Genomic DNA, 13,697 nt, shown 5'->3' on the forward strand with positions numbered 1-13,697 from the left:
TCGGTCTCAAAACTAAAGTTTGTTGGGGTCTTTGGTTTTGTTTTTTCTTTCTTTCTTTCTTTCTTTCTTTCTTTCTTTCTTTCTTTCTTTCTTCCTTCCTTCCTTCCTTCCTTCCTTCCTTCCTTCCTTCCTTCCTTCCTTTTTCTTAACTTCTTAAGGTGAAACAAAGTACAGAAAGTGGTCCCAAATGGAGAAGTAGTAAAAGAATACTTTTTTTTTTGAAATTTATTTTTTAAAGAATGTTAGCATTTAATGAGCCTCCCTGTGTGGCTTCCAGCCACAGGAAAGACACCCTAACATCCTTGATCCCCTCAGCTCTTCTGTTGCAGAGTCTGGTCGTTATTGACAGACTGCTACGGCAGCTTCCATCCCCAGAACTCTGCAGTATCCCAGTCCACCGCCCCGGTGACAGGAGCAGCTCCTGCCCTGGTTTATGGTAGCATTACCAGTGTCCGCTGACTGCTCAGTGTCCACGGTTTATCCAGGTTGCTGGTTCCTCTGGTTCCTCTTAAAGTGGTAATGACTCATACCAGCTTTTCCAGAGTCACCTGGATGATTCTGACCCTGTCATGAGGCATGTCATCAACATCCCCCTTTCCCCTCCTGGGCGCTTCCAGTACTTACCAATGTGGCTCTAGCTGTTGGCTCACATGGTCCCAGAATTTCAGTCTTTATCTCAATCTGAGTGGCATGTTGGCCTAAAGGAAAGAGGAAGACTGGCTTTTTGAGACCAGATCTCATATAGCCCTGACTGGCCTCCAACTGGTTACATAGCTAGGAATGGCCTTGAACAACTCCTGTCACAGCCTCTCAAGTGCTGGGGTTTGGATGTGCAGCATCGTCCAGGGCTCACTAGCTTAAAACCCTTTGTATCGCCAGACCACCAGCAACTGGAGTTGCTGTCTCATAAGTCATGCCTGCTATGTGAACATGCCTAAGCATTTATTAAATTATTAAAAGTTGGGAGAGAGTTTAGCTGGTTAAGAGTGCAAACTGTAGGCTGAAAAGATGGCTCAGTGGTTAAGAGCACTGGCTGCTCTTCCAGAGGACCCGGGTTCAATTCCCAGCATCCACATGGCAGCTCACAGCTGTCTGAAGATCCGGTTGCAGGGGATCTGACACCTTCACACCAATGCACATAAAATAAAGTAAATTATAAAAAGTATTAAAAAAAAAACCCTAGGCGGAGCTCAGACAACCCTGCAGAAGAGGAGGAGGAAGGATTGCAGGAGCCAGAGGGATCAAGAACATCACAAAAAAAAAAAAAAAAAAGTGCAAACTGCTCTTGCAGAGGACCCTATTCTTTGTTCCCAGCGCTCACGTGGTACCTTATAACCATCTGAAACTCCCAGTTCCATGGGATCCAGGAATGTACATGGCACACATACATACAGGCAAACACACACACACACACACACACACACACACACACACAATCTTTTTACAAAGTAAATGTTTAAATAAAGGCTGGACATGATGGCCCGTGCCTTTAATCCCAGCACTCGGGAGGCAGAGGCAGGTGGATCTCTGTGAGTTTGAGGCCAGCCTGGTCTACAGAGCAAGTTCCAGGACAGCCAGGGCTACACAGAGAAATTGTTTTAACCCGCACACACTGAAGAAAGAAAGCTGGTATTGGAATCCAAGGCCATGCACAAGTTAAGCAGGTGCCCTACACATGAACTCTATTTCCTCATTACCACAGATAATTGAGATGATGTGGGTTTTGAACATCTGGCTAGAGTGACCAATGAGTGGACCTGCTGGGCACTTATGCACTGGTTTTCTAACAGGATTAAATCCCTTTGTGCTCCTGGCAAAGCCATAGTCTTACATTTCTTGTTGTAACCCTTCCCCTGCCTATCACGTGCAACCTCCTCTGCTGTTTCCCCAGGACACAGTCACTCCGCAGGAAAAGTGACTAAGTGAGCTAAGTGCCTAGGCTCTAGAAGATGCCCTACACTCCAGGAAAAGTTCGCCCTTGCCGCCACCTTAATAGCTTGCCCTTTGCATATCCGACGATGCCACCCATCCCTAGGAAGCAGCATGAGATCTGAGGCTTGTTTTCTATGAGACTGGAAAGAAGCTGCTTCCAGTTCTCACTTGCGTCTCGCTTTTGTGATGTTAGATCAGGGTCCCCTTTACTCCACTGCCATTGTCTGTCAATCTTTTGTTTTGTTTTTTTTTTCTAAGACAATGTCTCATGTAATGCAGCCATGTAATGCATTGTGTAGCCACCAATGGCCTTGGATTCCTTTCTCATCCTCCTGTCTCCACGTCCCAAGTGTTGGGATTGCAAGTATGCACCACCATGTTGGCTTTTCTCTGGTACTGGGGAATCAAACCCAGGGCTTCATGCAAGACAGGCAAGCACTCTGCCAACTGAGCTTCCATCTAGCCCTATACTTTTGTTTCCTTTTCTGACTTTGTACTCTTGAGATACAAATCCCTGGAGACCGAGGGCTACTCAGGAGGCCCCGGATTTCTCTTCAGAGTTAAAAGTGAGGAAAATCCACTACTACTTCCAAAGAGAGGAGGACTTACCATCTGCCAATAGTTCACTCTTTGTGTCTTCAGTAAAACATGTTATCCCTTGAGCCGCCTGGTGACTGGCTCTGAGCTAGAACCCAGAAGATAGCTCTGGGGTCAAGTTAAGGAAAGTAGGTCACAGTCACTGGACAGTGAGGTCACAAAAAGGTTTTATGTGCCCGGGGACATGGTGTGGGAAAGGCAGCGAGGACAGGGGCCTGGGGCCTGGGGAGCCAAGGGGCCTGGAGAGATGAGGGCAGGAGCAGGGAGGGGACAGTCAGGATGGTGAGGAGAAGCCGGAGACAGAAGCTGCAAAAATTGACCAGGCTGTGCAGACAGGAGGAGGGGCTCAGGGTGAGGGGGTGGCAAGGCAAGGGAAGGGCAGGGAGTCGCCTGGCTGCAAGAAATCCGGGGTCAGGTCAAGGACCAAGGCAGGCAAGGGAGGGATGATGGCCGAGGTCCTGGAGAGAGAAGGGATGGCTGGGTTTGCTAACGTAGAGACAGAGTCGGAAGAGCCCCAAGGTGGAGTTTACAGAAACACAACAACAGTTTGACAGCAGAGAAGACAGACAGGTGTGGCCTCCCCAGAACCCCTTTTCTCCACTTTCTCCTCCGGCAGGTGAAGCGCAGCTGCCCCTCAGATGGTTTGGAGGCTGGGAATGAAAAGGAGGGAGGGAACCCTATTTCTGTCCAGCTGTTCCCTCCAGAGTTGGTGAGTCTTTGGGGTTTGGTGAGGATTGTGAATACAGGGCTGAGGGGCAGCCTGTGACTGCCCCACCTCCTCCCTCCTGCTCCTCCGCAGGTGGAGCACATCGCCTCCTTCCTCCCAGTCAAAGATGTTGTCGCCCTAGGCCAAACCTGCCACTACTTCCATGAAGTGTGTGATGCTGAGGGCGTATGGAGACGCATCTGTCGCAGGCTCAGTCCACGCGTCCGTGACCATGGCTGTGGTGCCCGGCCCTGGAAGAGAGCTGCCATTCTTAACTGTACACTTCCCCTCAGTAACTTCTCCTTGCCTTTGTCCTTCCTTATTCTGGGAACTTCCTTTTCTGACAAGTGGCCTGGTGATCTCCGCACCCCCTGACCACCTTTTCTCTAGAAGAAACTTGTTACACTCAAATGTACTCCATGGAGTGTGTCCTCCAGGTTCTCTGGCCACCGCTGGCAGACATCCAGTTCACAGCTCTAATGCCATTCAGCCAGGCCTCCCTGCATGCACCAAGGCTTCCAGATCTTACCCTAGAGAAGCCCCTACTCCCCAGACCTGGAGTTTCTCCCTCTTTTAATCAGAGTTAACTTTTGTCAGCTTTTGCAATGTGTTATGTGTGTGGGTTGCACCAGCTAGTGCAGTCGCATGTGAAAGCCAGAGGTTGACATTGGTTGTCTTCCTCTATCCCTCTCCACCTAATTTTTTTAATATTTATTTTTATTTTATATGTATAGGTGTTTTGCCTGCATGTATATCTATGCACAACATGCATGCAGTGCCTGTGTATGCCAGAAGGGGGCATCAGATCATCTGGACCTGGACTGCCACGTGGATACTGGGAATCAAACCCAGGTCTTCTCTCTGAAAGAGCAGCCAGTGCTCTTAACTACTGAGCCGTCTCTAGCCCTGCCTCATGTTTTTAAACAGTCTCTCACTGAAACCTGGAGCTTGCCATGGCTAGACTGGGTGACCAGCAAGCCCCAGGGATCCTTCTGTCTCTGCCTCCTTCCCCAAACCAGCGCATGCTAGCATTGAAAACATCCATACCTGCTTTTACACGGATGTCAGGGCTCTGGATTCAGGTCCTCATGCTTACACAGCATACACTTTATACATGAAGTCATCTCCCAGCTTTTTGTCACCTTCTGAAAGTCGAGATGAAGTAATTCTTTTCTTTTTCATGGTTGTGTGTGGTGTGTGTGTGTCTATATGTATGCATGTTTGCATACATATAGACATGTGAAGCAGAGTCCCTCAGTCAAGCCCAGAAGTCTCACTAGCTCGCTTGCTCTGAGGATCCCATTTCTAAGGCCAGAATTACAGACAGGCCAAGAAGCCTACCCAGTATTTATGCCTCAACCCTGGTCCTCACGTTTCAAGAACTGAAGCCCTGAACCAACCCCCAGCCAGAGATGAAATGATTCTTTGTTGTGGTGGCTGTCCTATTTACTGTGAGATGGTAGCAACGCCAGCTCCTGCATGATGACAGCCAGTGTCCCTGGGAGACACAACCACCCCAGCTTGAGACAGTCACCCAAATGCTCCACTTCAGAAAGGTGCTACCTAGTGACTTCTGTCACACTTACATAGAGTTTAAGGAAACGGTCACAGCAGAAAAAAGAGGAGATGCCTGGCCTGCCTTGGCCATCCCTTTCCCTCTCCTTTCCGCATCACGTCTGTGTCTGTCCTTAGACTTCCTCAGTGTCTGATACAAGGTGGTACTGAATGCTCCTGAGAAGCACACATGTGGCTCTGGGACAAAGTGGGGCAGATGTTGGGTATAAAGCAAGGTTTCTGTGTCACCCCAGGAAGGAATCCCTAGTCCTGGGGATGAAAAAAGATAAATACCAGGGAGTCTGGGAAAGATCAGTCAAGCTCACCCTAGCTCTGACTCTTAGCACTCCTGTGGCCTCAGCCTTGAAACCATTTCCTTCTGACCCTCAGATACAAAAGGCCTGTACTTCCAGGCATTCGGAGGACGCCGCCGATGTCTCAGCAAGAGTGTGGCCCCCATGCTAGCTCATGGCTATCGCCGCTTCTTACCCACGAAGGACCATGTGTTCATTCTTGACTATGTGGGGACCCTCTTCTTCCTCAAAAATGCTCTGGTATCTTCCACCCTTGGCCAGATCCAGTGGAAGCGGGCCTGCCGCTATGTGGTGTTGTGTCGAGGCGCTAAGGATGTGAGTAGGGGAACTCTGGATGCTGAGAACCCATCTCAGTGGTCCTGAGTGGCCTCTCCCTTAGGGGGCCTAAAAGCAATTCATTTCTCCATCATTTACCTGATTTTTGCTTGTTTTTTGGCGCTGGGAATTGACCCAGGACCTTCTACATGCTAGGCAAAATTCTATCACTGAGTTAGATACCAATCCAAAATCAGCCTCTCATTTCTTAGCCCTGGATCCAATCGTCTCATTTCCCATCCCATGATCCACTTGCTCTAGCCTTAGCCCATTCAGATCTCTAGATCCCAGACAGCCTCATCTTGTTCCACAGTTCGCCTCCGACCCAAGATGTGACACAGTTTACCGTAAATACCTCTACGTCTTGGCCACTCGGGAGCAGCCAGCAGTGGTGGGTACCACTGGCAGCCGGGCCTGTGATTGTGTGGAGGTCTATCTGCAGTCCAGTGGGCAGCGGGTCTTCAAGATGACATTCCACCATTCCATGAGCTTCAAGCAGATTGTGCTGGTCGGCCAGGAGACCCAGCGGGCTCTGCTGCTCCTCACAGGTGTGGCCTACAGGGTAGCGTTTTGCAAATATCTAGCAGATTCTTCAGGATCTGCGCCAGTGGAGAGGAAGAGAGGAGTCTGTTAAGAGAGGGTTCTACCTTCCTCCTGCTCCGGCTCTGAACCCCCAAAGTTCTAGAATTCTGCATAGAATTTCAGATAAAGTTCCTTCTCAGGCTGAGGGTGTGGGTCAATCTACGTGAAGCACCAGTTTCAACTCCCAGCACCATATAAAGTAGGTGTAGTGGTCTATGCCTATACTCCCAGTATTTGGAAGGTAGAGACAGGAGAATCCTGCGTTCAGGGTTATTCCTAAGATACATAGAGAGTTTGAGGCTAGTCTCCATAAGATCCTGTTTGAAAAATAAAACCAGAGTGCAGAGTAGATGGTACAGCGGGTTAAAGACTTGCAACAAGCATGAGGATGTGAGCTTGGATTCCCAGAGATACATAAAGGCCAGATATGGGCATGCAGGCTGGTAATCCTAGCATTCATATGGTGAGATTCAAGGAGAAGACAGGAGATTCTAGCATGGTAGTGATAATGGTGAGGCTATAACTCAAACAAGGGAGTTGGTAAGTACCAACGCCCAAGGCGCACACGCTATAGCATGTGAGCGTCTGGAGAGCACCACTCCAGTGAAAGTCTGATCCCCTCCTAACCTCTGTGCCAGGCATTTCACTTCATATTCCGAGTTGCCTCCTCCCCGTTCTTCCAGTGTCCTCCATAGTTGACTGCACTCCCCTTAAGGTTGAGAGCCTGTGGACTTCTAAATGCCAGGGAGAAACCTAAATGTCCAGGCTTCATTCTTCCCAACACCAAATTAAGAGTCTGCAACATCTAATCACTAGGTTTGTTCTCCACTAGACCTCCCTGTTTTGTTGTAAGGGTTGAATGTAGGGGGCTGGAAGCCATTCTCTCTCTCTCTCTCTCTCTCTCTCTCTCTCTCTCTCTCTCTCTCTCCCCTCTCTCTCTCTCTCTCTTCTTTCTTTCTTTCTTTCTTTCTTTCTTTCTTTCTTTCTTTCAATTCTTTAAGTCAGGGTTTCTCTGTGTAGTCCTGGCTATCCTGGAACTTGCTCTGTAGACTAGGCTGGCCTCAAACCCAGAGATCTGCCTGACTCTGGGCATGAGCCACCACCTCCTGGCTCTCTTTCTTCTTATTTTATTTTTGTTGTTGAGACAGAGCTTCACTACGTAGGTCAGTCCTGGCTGGCCTGGAACTTATTATGTAGACCACACTGTCCTTTAACTCAAAGATGTCTGCCTGCCTCTGCCTCCCAAGCATGTCACCATACTTTATTTCCCCCTCCCTCGTATATACGTGTGCTTGTGTGTGTGTGTTTGTGTGTGTACGCATGCGTGTGGCATGCACATGTGGAGGTCAACTTTCAGGAGTCACTTTCTCTTCCTAGCACGGTTTCAGCAGTTAGACTCAGGCTGTCAGGCTCACACAACATGTGCTTTTACCCACGGAACCATCTCATTGGGCCCCTCCCCTTCTCCCTGTGGTTCTAGAGCAGTGACTGTTTCTGTTGAGTGTCCCATGGGTGTTAATCTGGGTATTGGCGAATCGCTTCCTCTGTGGAATTCCATGCCTCCCTTCCTATCCCCAGAGGAAGGGAAGATCTACTCCTTGGTAGTGAATGAGACCCAGCTGGACCAGCCACGCTCCTACACGGTACAGTTGGCCCTCAGGAAGGTGTCTCGATGCCTGCCTCACCTTCGTGTGGCCTGCATGGCTTCCAACCAGAGCAGCACTCTCTATATCACGGGTAAGAAACACTCCCATGGTGAGGGAGATGGCTCCATGGGTACAAGTGCTGGTCATCCAAGGCTGAGGATAGGGTCAAGTCCCCAGAGCCCACACAGAGGTGGGCCCAGTAGCATGTCTGCAGTCCCAAAGGCAGAGAAGGCAATTCCCTGCACACTGGGCCAGCCAGTCTGGCATCAAAACAGCAAGAGACCCTACCTCAAACAAGACGGAAGGCACAGACCAACACCTGAGGTTGCCCTCTGACTTTGATATATATGCTGTGGTACATACATGCCAATACCTATACACATACATTACATATCACACACACACACACACACACAGACACTGAAAAATTAAAAAAAAGAAAAAACTAAATTTCTCTCTCTCTCAAGACCGCAATCTTGGGCAGATCCCTCCACACACTGACACTGCTTACGCATGCTGGTGAATATGGCTGGTGTGTTGATTGTATGAGACTCCTTGCAGTCTCTAGAGGGGTCTTATCCCTTGGAAATGGGTGCCCAAAGCTGCTGAGCTGAGGGCTCCCGACCCCCCAGACCAGGGGGGAGTGTATTTTGAGGTGCATACCCCAGGGGTGTATCGTGATCTCTTTGGGACCCTTCAAGCCTTTGACCCTCTGGACCACCAGATGCCGCTTGCTCTCTCCCTGCCAGCCAAGGTAGGATGGTGGTGCGGAGGATGGCGGGCAGTTAGCGTGGTGCGGAGCAGAGGGCTGGGCTCTGCGGGTTGGAGGGATAGATCTGGGTGGGACAGAGGGATTCGGGGAGAGGGCAGATGGGATCAGTCGGGGGCGGTCCTGGAGCTGTGTTTCCTGGGGACAATGTGCTCCCATTGCTCTTGCTGTCCTAACCTCCCTAGGTCCTATTCTGTGCTCTTGGCTACAACCATCTTGGCCTGGTGGATGAGTTTGGCCGGATCTTTATGCAGGGAAATAACAGATATGGGCAGTTGGGAACAGGAGACAAAATGGACCGAGGGGAACCCACACAGGTGAGATTGTTTCCTGGCAACGCTCATCCAGTCTCCTAACCCAGCACCTAGCTACTTTTCCATAGTTCCTAGAGAGCACTTTCTCCTCCCCTAGGCAAGGCTAAGCCCTTCATATATAATGCCTGTGCTGCCGCTGCAGGTCTTCCCCAGGGCTGGTCACAGAAGGTTTGTTCTGTGCAGTGCATACTGTGTGTGCAGAAGGGATTCAGTGATGGTGTGGGCTGGAGACTTGAATGTGCTGAAGTCCTAGAAAAGGAGATACAGCCTGAGAAGAGGGCTTCAGAGAGCAAAATGCTTGTCATGTGAGCATGAAGACACACAGACACACACACACACACACACACACACACACACACACAAAGACTGCTTAGCTGGGCGGTGGTGGTACATGCCTTTAATCCCAGCACTTGGGAGGCAGAGGCGGATCTCTGTGAGTTTGAGGCCAGCCTGGTCTACAAGAGCTAGTTCCAGGACAGGCTCCAAAGCTACAGAGAAACCCTGTCTCAAAAAAAAAAAAACAAAAAAACCAAAGCAAAAAAAAAAAAAAAAAAAAGACTGGCCAGATGGACTTGATGTATCCCAGAAGAGCATTTGCCTAGCATGCACAAGATCCTAAATTGAATCCCTAGTAGACAAAAAAAAAAGTAGAACAGGAAGAGGAGGAGGCAGAATAGAGCAAGTTCCAGGCCAGCCAGGGCTACACAGAGAAACCACACACACACAAAACAAAAACAAACCAACCAGAGACTGAGAGGAAGATGTAGGCAGTTATCTATCCATCACTGTCACAGAGGAATGAAAAGAGATGTCCTTGAGTTGGTAGAATGCTTGCCTAGCATGCGTGGGATCTGAGTTTCATCCCAGCATTTCACATGTTTGGAAAGAAGGAGGATCAGAAATTGAAGTTCAGGGCTGGAGAGATGGTTCGGTGAGTAAGAGCACTGGCTGTTCTTCCAGAGGACCCAGGTTCAATTCCCAGCACCCACATAGCAGTTCACACTTGTCTGTAACTCCAGTTCTAAGGGATCTGATACCCTCACGCAGATAAACATGTAGTTAAAACACCAATGCACGTAAAATATATAAATCTTTTAAAAGTAAGTTGAAGATCCTTCTCAGCTGCACAGTGAGTTCTAGGCAAGCTTAAGTACACGTATCCTGTCTCAGTTACTGTTCTATTGCTGTGAAGAGACACCATGACTAATACAACTTTTTGTGGTTGTTGTTGTTTTTAGTTTAGTCAAGACAAGGTTTCTCTATGTAGCTGGGGACTATCCTGAAACTTGCTCTGTAAACCAGCCTGGCCTCGAACTCAGAGATCCATCTGTCTCTGCCTCCCAAGTGATGGGATTAAAGGCATGAACCACCACCACCCAGACCAAGGCAACTCTTAAACAAGAACGTGTTTAATTGGGAGCTTGCTTACAGTTTTAGAGCATTAGTCCTTGACCATCGTGGTGGGAAGCAAACAGGCATGGTGCTGGAGCAGCAGCTGAGAGCTTTACATCTTGATTCTCAGGCAGCAGGCAGAGAGAGAGAGACAGAGACAGAGACAGAGGGAGGAGAGAATAGGCCTGGCATGGACTTTTGAACCTCAAAACCCACCCTCAGCAACACACTTCCTCTAAGGCCACCCTTTTAATCCTTTAATCCTTCTCAAACAGTCCCACTCCCTGGAGACCGGGCATTCAGATTATAAACCTGTGGAGGCCATTCTCATTTAAACCACCACATGAGCCTTCCCAAAATAAACAGACCTGGAAATGGCTCAGCACTTGATACCAAGTCCGTTGATCTGAGTTCAGTTCCCGGGACCCACAGGGTGGACCGAGAGAATGTACAGATCTCAGAACTGACAGGTGACCTTTCCACGAGTGCTGTGCACACTGCATCACAAACAAACAAACAAACACAATAAAAAAACCTAACAAACAAAACATAGTTTTTTGAGACAAACTCTCACCATGTAGCCTAGATTGAACTGGAACTCACTTTAACCCTCCTGCTTTCCTGTGCCTGGCTAACTTTTTAATTGTGACTTGTTGGCTTTTTGTAATTAAAGATTTCTTTCTTTATTTTTTTTTTACTGTGTGTGTTTTGCACGTGCAAGAATGCACATGTGTGTCCATACAAACATGTGTGCAGGTACCCAGGGAAGCCAGAAGAGGGCATCAGGTCTTGTCCTTAAGGAAGAGCATATTTCATGAGGAGCAAGACACAAAGTTTTTACCAAGGACCAGAACCCATGTAGTCAGTGTTTGGGGGCTCTGTGGGCACAGGACAGGACAGAGAGCTGCCAGTTTGTAGAGCAGGGCAGATGACCGGGAACAGGACCCTCTTTTCTTCCAGCGCCAAGACAGCAGTCTGCCCCAAGCCTTCCAGTCAACCTTCCTACCTTAAAGCCTCTGGCCATGCTGTCTGTCTGTCTGTCCTCAGGTTCATTATCTACGCCGTCCCATTGCCCTGTGGTGTGGCCTCAACCATTCCTTGGTGCTGAGTCAGACCTCGGATTTCAGCAAGGAGCTGCTGGGGTGCGGCTGTGGGGCTGGAGGCCGCCTTCCTGGCTGGCCTAAGGGGAGCGCCTCCTTTGTCAAGCTGCATATCAAGGTCAGAGCAGAGTCAGGCCAGCGAATGGATGGGGAGGGCAGAGCAATAGAGCCAGGTGGCCCTCAGGACCATAGTCAGGTCTTACCTGCCTTCTCTCAGAAAGTCTTGAAAACTGGTTGGGAAGGGGCTGTGCCACAATGCGCCCGTGGAGGGCAGAGGACAGCTGGTGAAAGTCAGGCAAGGGAAGCCAACTCACCGGGTTCCTTTTTAAGGAACTGTGTAGCCCAGGCCTGGCTTAAACTCTAGACTTTCCTGGCTCTCCTGTGTCACCCAACTTACACCTGGGACCCCTCAAGGGACCCATCGGTTTTATTTCCCCTGTACCATGAAATCTCCCTTTCTTGAGCCACACAGTGCTCCCTGCTCTCTCCTTTGCTGCCCCTGCTGGTTTTACCCAAGTTCTCACGGTCCTGGAACATAGCAAGCTCACTTAATGGTTCAGGGCCTGTCTGAGAGGGATCAACATAACATCAGGCTTAGCCAGCTTCCTGGAAGGCCCTGGCAGGGTTAAGCCTGCCTCAGCCCCACCCCTTCTCTCCTCTAAGGTCCCCTTGTGTGCCTGCTCCCTCTGCTCCACCAGAGAGTGCCTCTATATGCTGTCCAGCCACGACATCGAACAATGCCCAGTCTATCGAGACCTGCCAGCCAGCAGGGTAGGGGGAAGCCCTGAACCTAGCCAGGGGACCGGAGCCTTCCAAGACCCTAGGGGGACAGCCCAGGCCTGTGAGGAGTACCTCAGCCAGATCCACAGTTGCCTCACGTTGCAGGACCGAATGGCGAAGATGAAGGAGATTGTGGGCTGGATGCCTTTGATGGCTGCCCAGAAAGATTTCTTCTGGGAGGCACTGGACATGCTGCAGAGGGCTGCTAGTGGGAGTGGCCCAGGCACCTCAAACCCTGAGAGCTGACCCCCTCCTCCTAGCTTGTATTCCTGAAGGAAATCAGGCCCTGGGCTAGGGGCTGAGGAGAGATGGAGTGGCAAACAACATTGTGTATACACTGGGGTGGGGGTGGGGGGCGAGCTGTGGAGAGCAGTGCTGGATATGCCAGGGTAGCGTAGAGTGGTAGGGTAGGGAAATATTTTTTAAATATTTAGGGGGCTACCCAGGAGGGGCCCCCAACCTTACTATCATGGACAAGAAATTTGATGGACAATAGAATAAAAGGCTAAAGGAAGGCCTCTTTTGAAACCCTGGGGCCTTATGGGAGACAAGGGATGGAGGGGGCCCTGGCCGGTGAGGGTGGGAAGACAGAAGGAGCCCAACCTGTTGGTTTACTGAGAAGTTTCAGCACCACAGCTCACTCCAGAAAGTTCACTCTCCTGTGGGATAACCCAGTCAACAAACCTTACTTCCCCAGTGTGGGGCCTGTGCTGGGTCTGGAACCTTAACTGGAATCCACTCACTTTGTGACAGAGTTTCACTGTGTGGCCCAGGCTGACCTCTTTAATCATCCTGACTCCATCTGCAGAGTGCTAGGATTACAGGTGTGCTGTCATCATGCCTGGATCAGCCCAGCAGTCCAGTCTTCTGGAAGTGCCATGCCCTAGCCCCGAGTCCCGTGAAGTCAGCTCCCGTTCTCTTCTCTTCCCGTTGGTTTCCAGTGTGGGCCAATATTATACAGGCCACACATTTCTGCATTGTGTTGGCAGCCAGGCTCTCAAGCCACAGTCGCACCTGAGGTCACAATAGCATGAACAGACTGTCTCCGGGGGCAGGATAGCTAATGTGGTTTTGCTCCCTTCTTTGTAATTATGGGGATCGCTGGGAAGAGGTGTTAATCCAAGCTGGTGACTTTAGTCCTGCTACTAATGATGCTAATAAATGCTAATGAACCTCCCCCTCAGTTTACCTTTGGAGATAAAAGCTGTTTTGAGAATAAACGCGGGTGATCTTCAGGATTTGGATGGACCCTGAGACTCCCTTCCGATATTGTTGTGTGAACTGTGTCTCAATTATTCCCACGCCTCCACACCAGTCCAGAGAGATAATTTATGTTGGGGTTAGGCCCCGACATTCCAAGAGCAATCTTTCCTTTCTGTTCCCGTACCTTCTGCTCCTTCCCCTTTTTGCCCAGGGAAAGGGATACTCCATGCCTCCCTTAACCCTTCTCCAGTACCTTAAAATAGTTGGAAGAGAAAATAAGGAGTCAGAACTTTCCTTCCTTGGCCTGATTAGCCCAGTGTTAAAGGGAAAGTCATAAGCAGGTGCAGAAGAGCCTGGGTAAAGGGTGCAGACCTGTAATCCCAGCACTTGGGAAGCTGAGGTAGGAGGATTGAAAGTCCTGGCTAGCCAGGACTTCATGGAAGACGGTCTTAAGCAACAACAAAAACCACCCAGAAACGTGTAGTGGGACAGT

General features: G+C 49.7%; 1 protein-coding gene across 2 annotated transcripts; it reads left to right on the plus strand.

Moving 5' to 3' along the window:
• The first annotated feature begins 2,757 nt into the window (after positions 1–2,757).
• Fbxo24 (F-box protein 24) lies at positions 2,758–13,272 on the plus strand. Of its 2 annotated transcripts, XM_048433974.3 has the most exons (10): positions 2,758–2,880; positions 3,146–3,238; positions 3,329–3,512; positions 5,180–5,418; positions 5,732–5,966; positions 7,579–7,737; positions 8,279–8,400; positions 8,601–8,732; positions 11,169–11,339; positions 11,885–13,272. In XM_048433974.3, the coding sequence occupies exons 1-10, from the start codon at positions 2,809–2,811 to the stop codon at positions 12,245–12,247; spliced, it is 1,770 nt and encodes a 589-aa protein (XP_048289931.1). In that variant the 5' UTR covers positions 2,758–2,808; the 3' UTR covers positions 12,248–13,272. The 2 variants fall into 2 exon arrangements, with proteins under 2 accessions (XP_048289931.1, XP_085538839.1); XM_085682713.2 differs by lacking the exons at positions 2,758–2,880; positions 3,146–3,238 and adding an exon at positions 3,970–4,087 and having other exon boundaries at positions 3,384–3,512.
• The last annotated feature ends 425 nt before the right edge of the window (positions 13,273–13,697 follow it).

This window comes from Myodes glareolus, chromosome 2 (assembly GCF_982192425.1).
Source record: "Myodes glareolus chromosome 2, mMyoGla1.1, whole genome shotgun sequence".
Lineage (NCBI taxonomy): Eukaryota > Metazoa > Chordata > Mammalia > Rodentia > Cricetidae > Myodes > Myodes glareolus.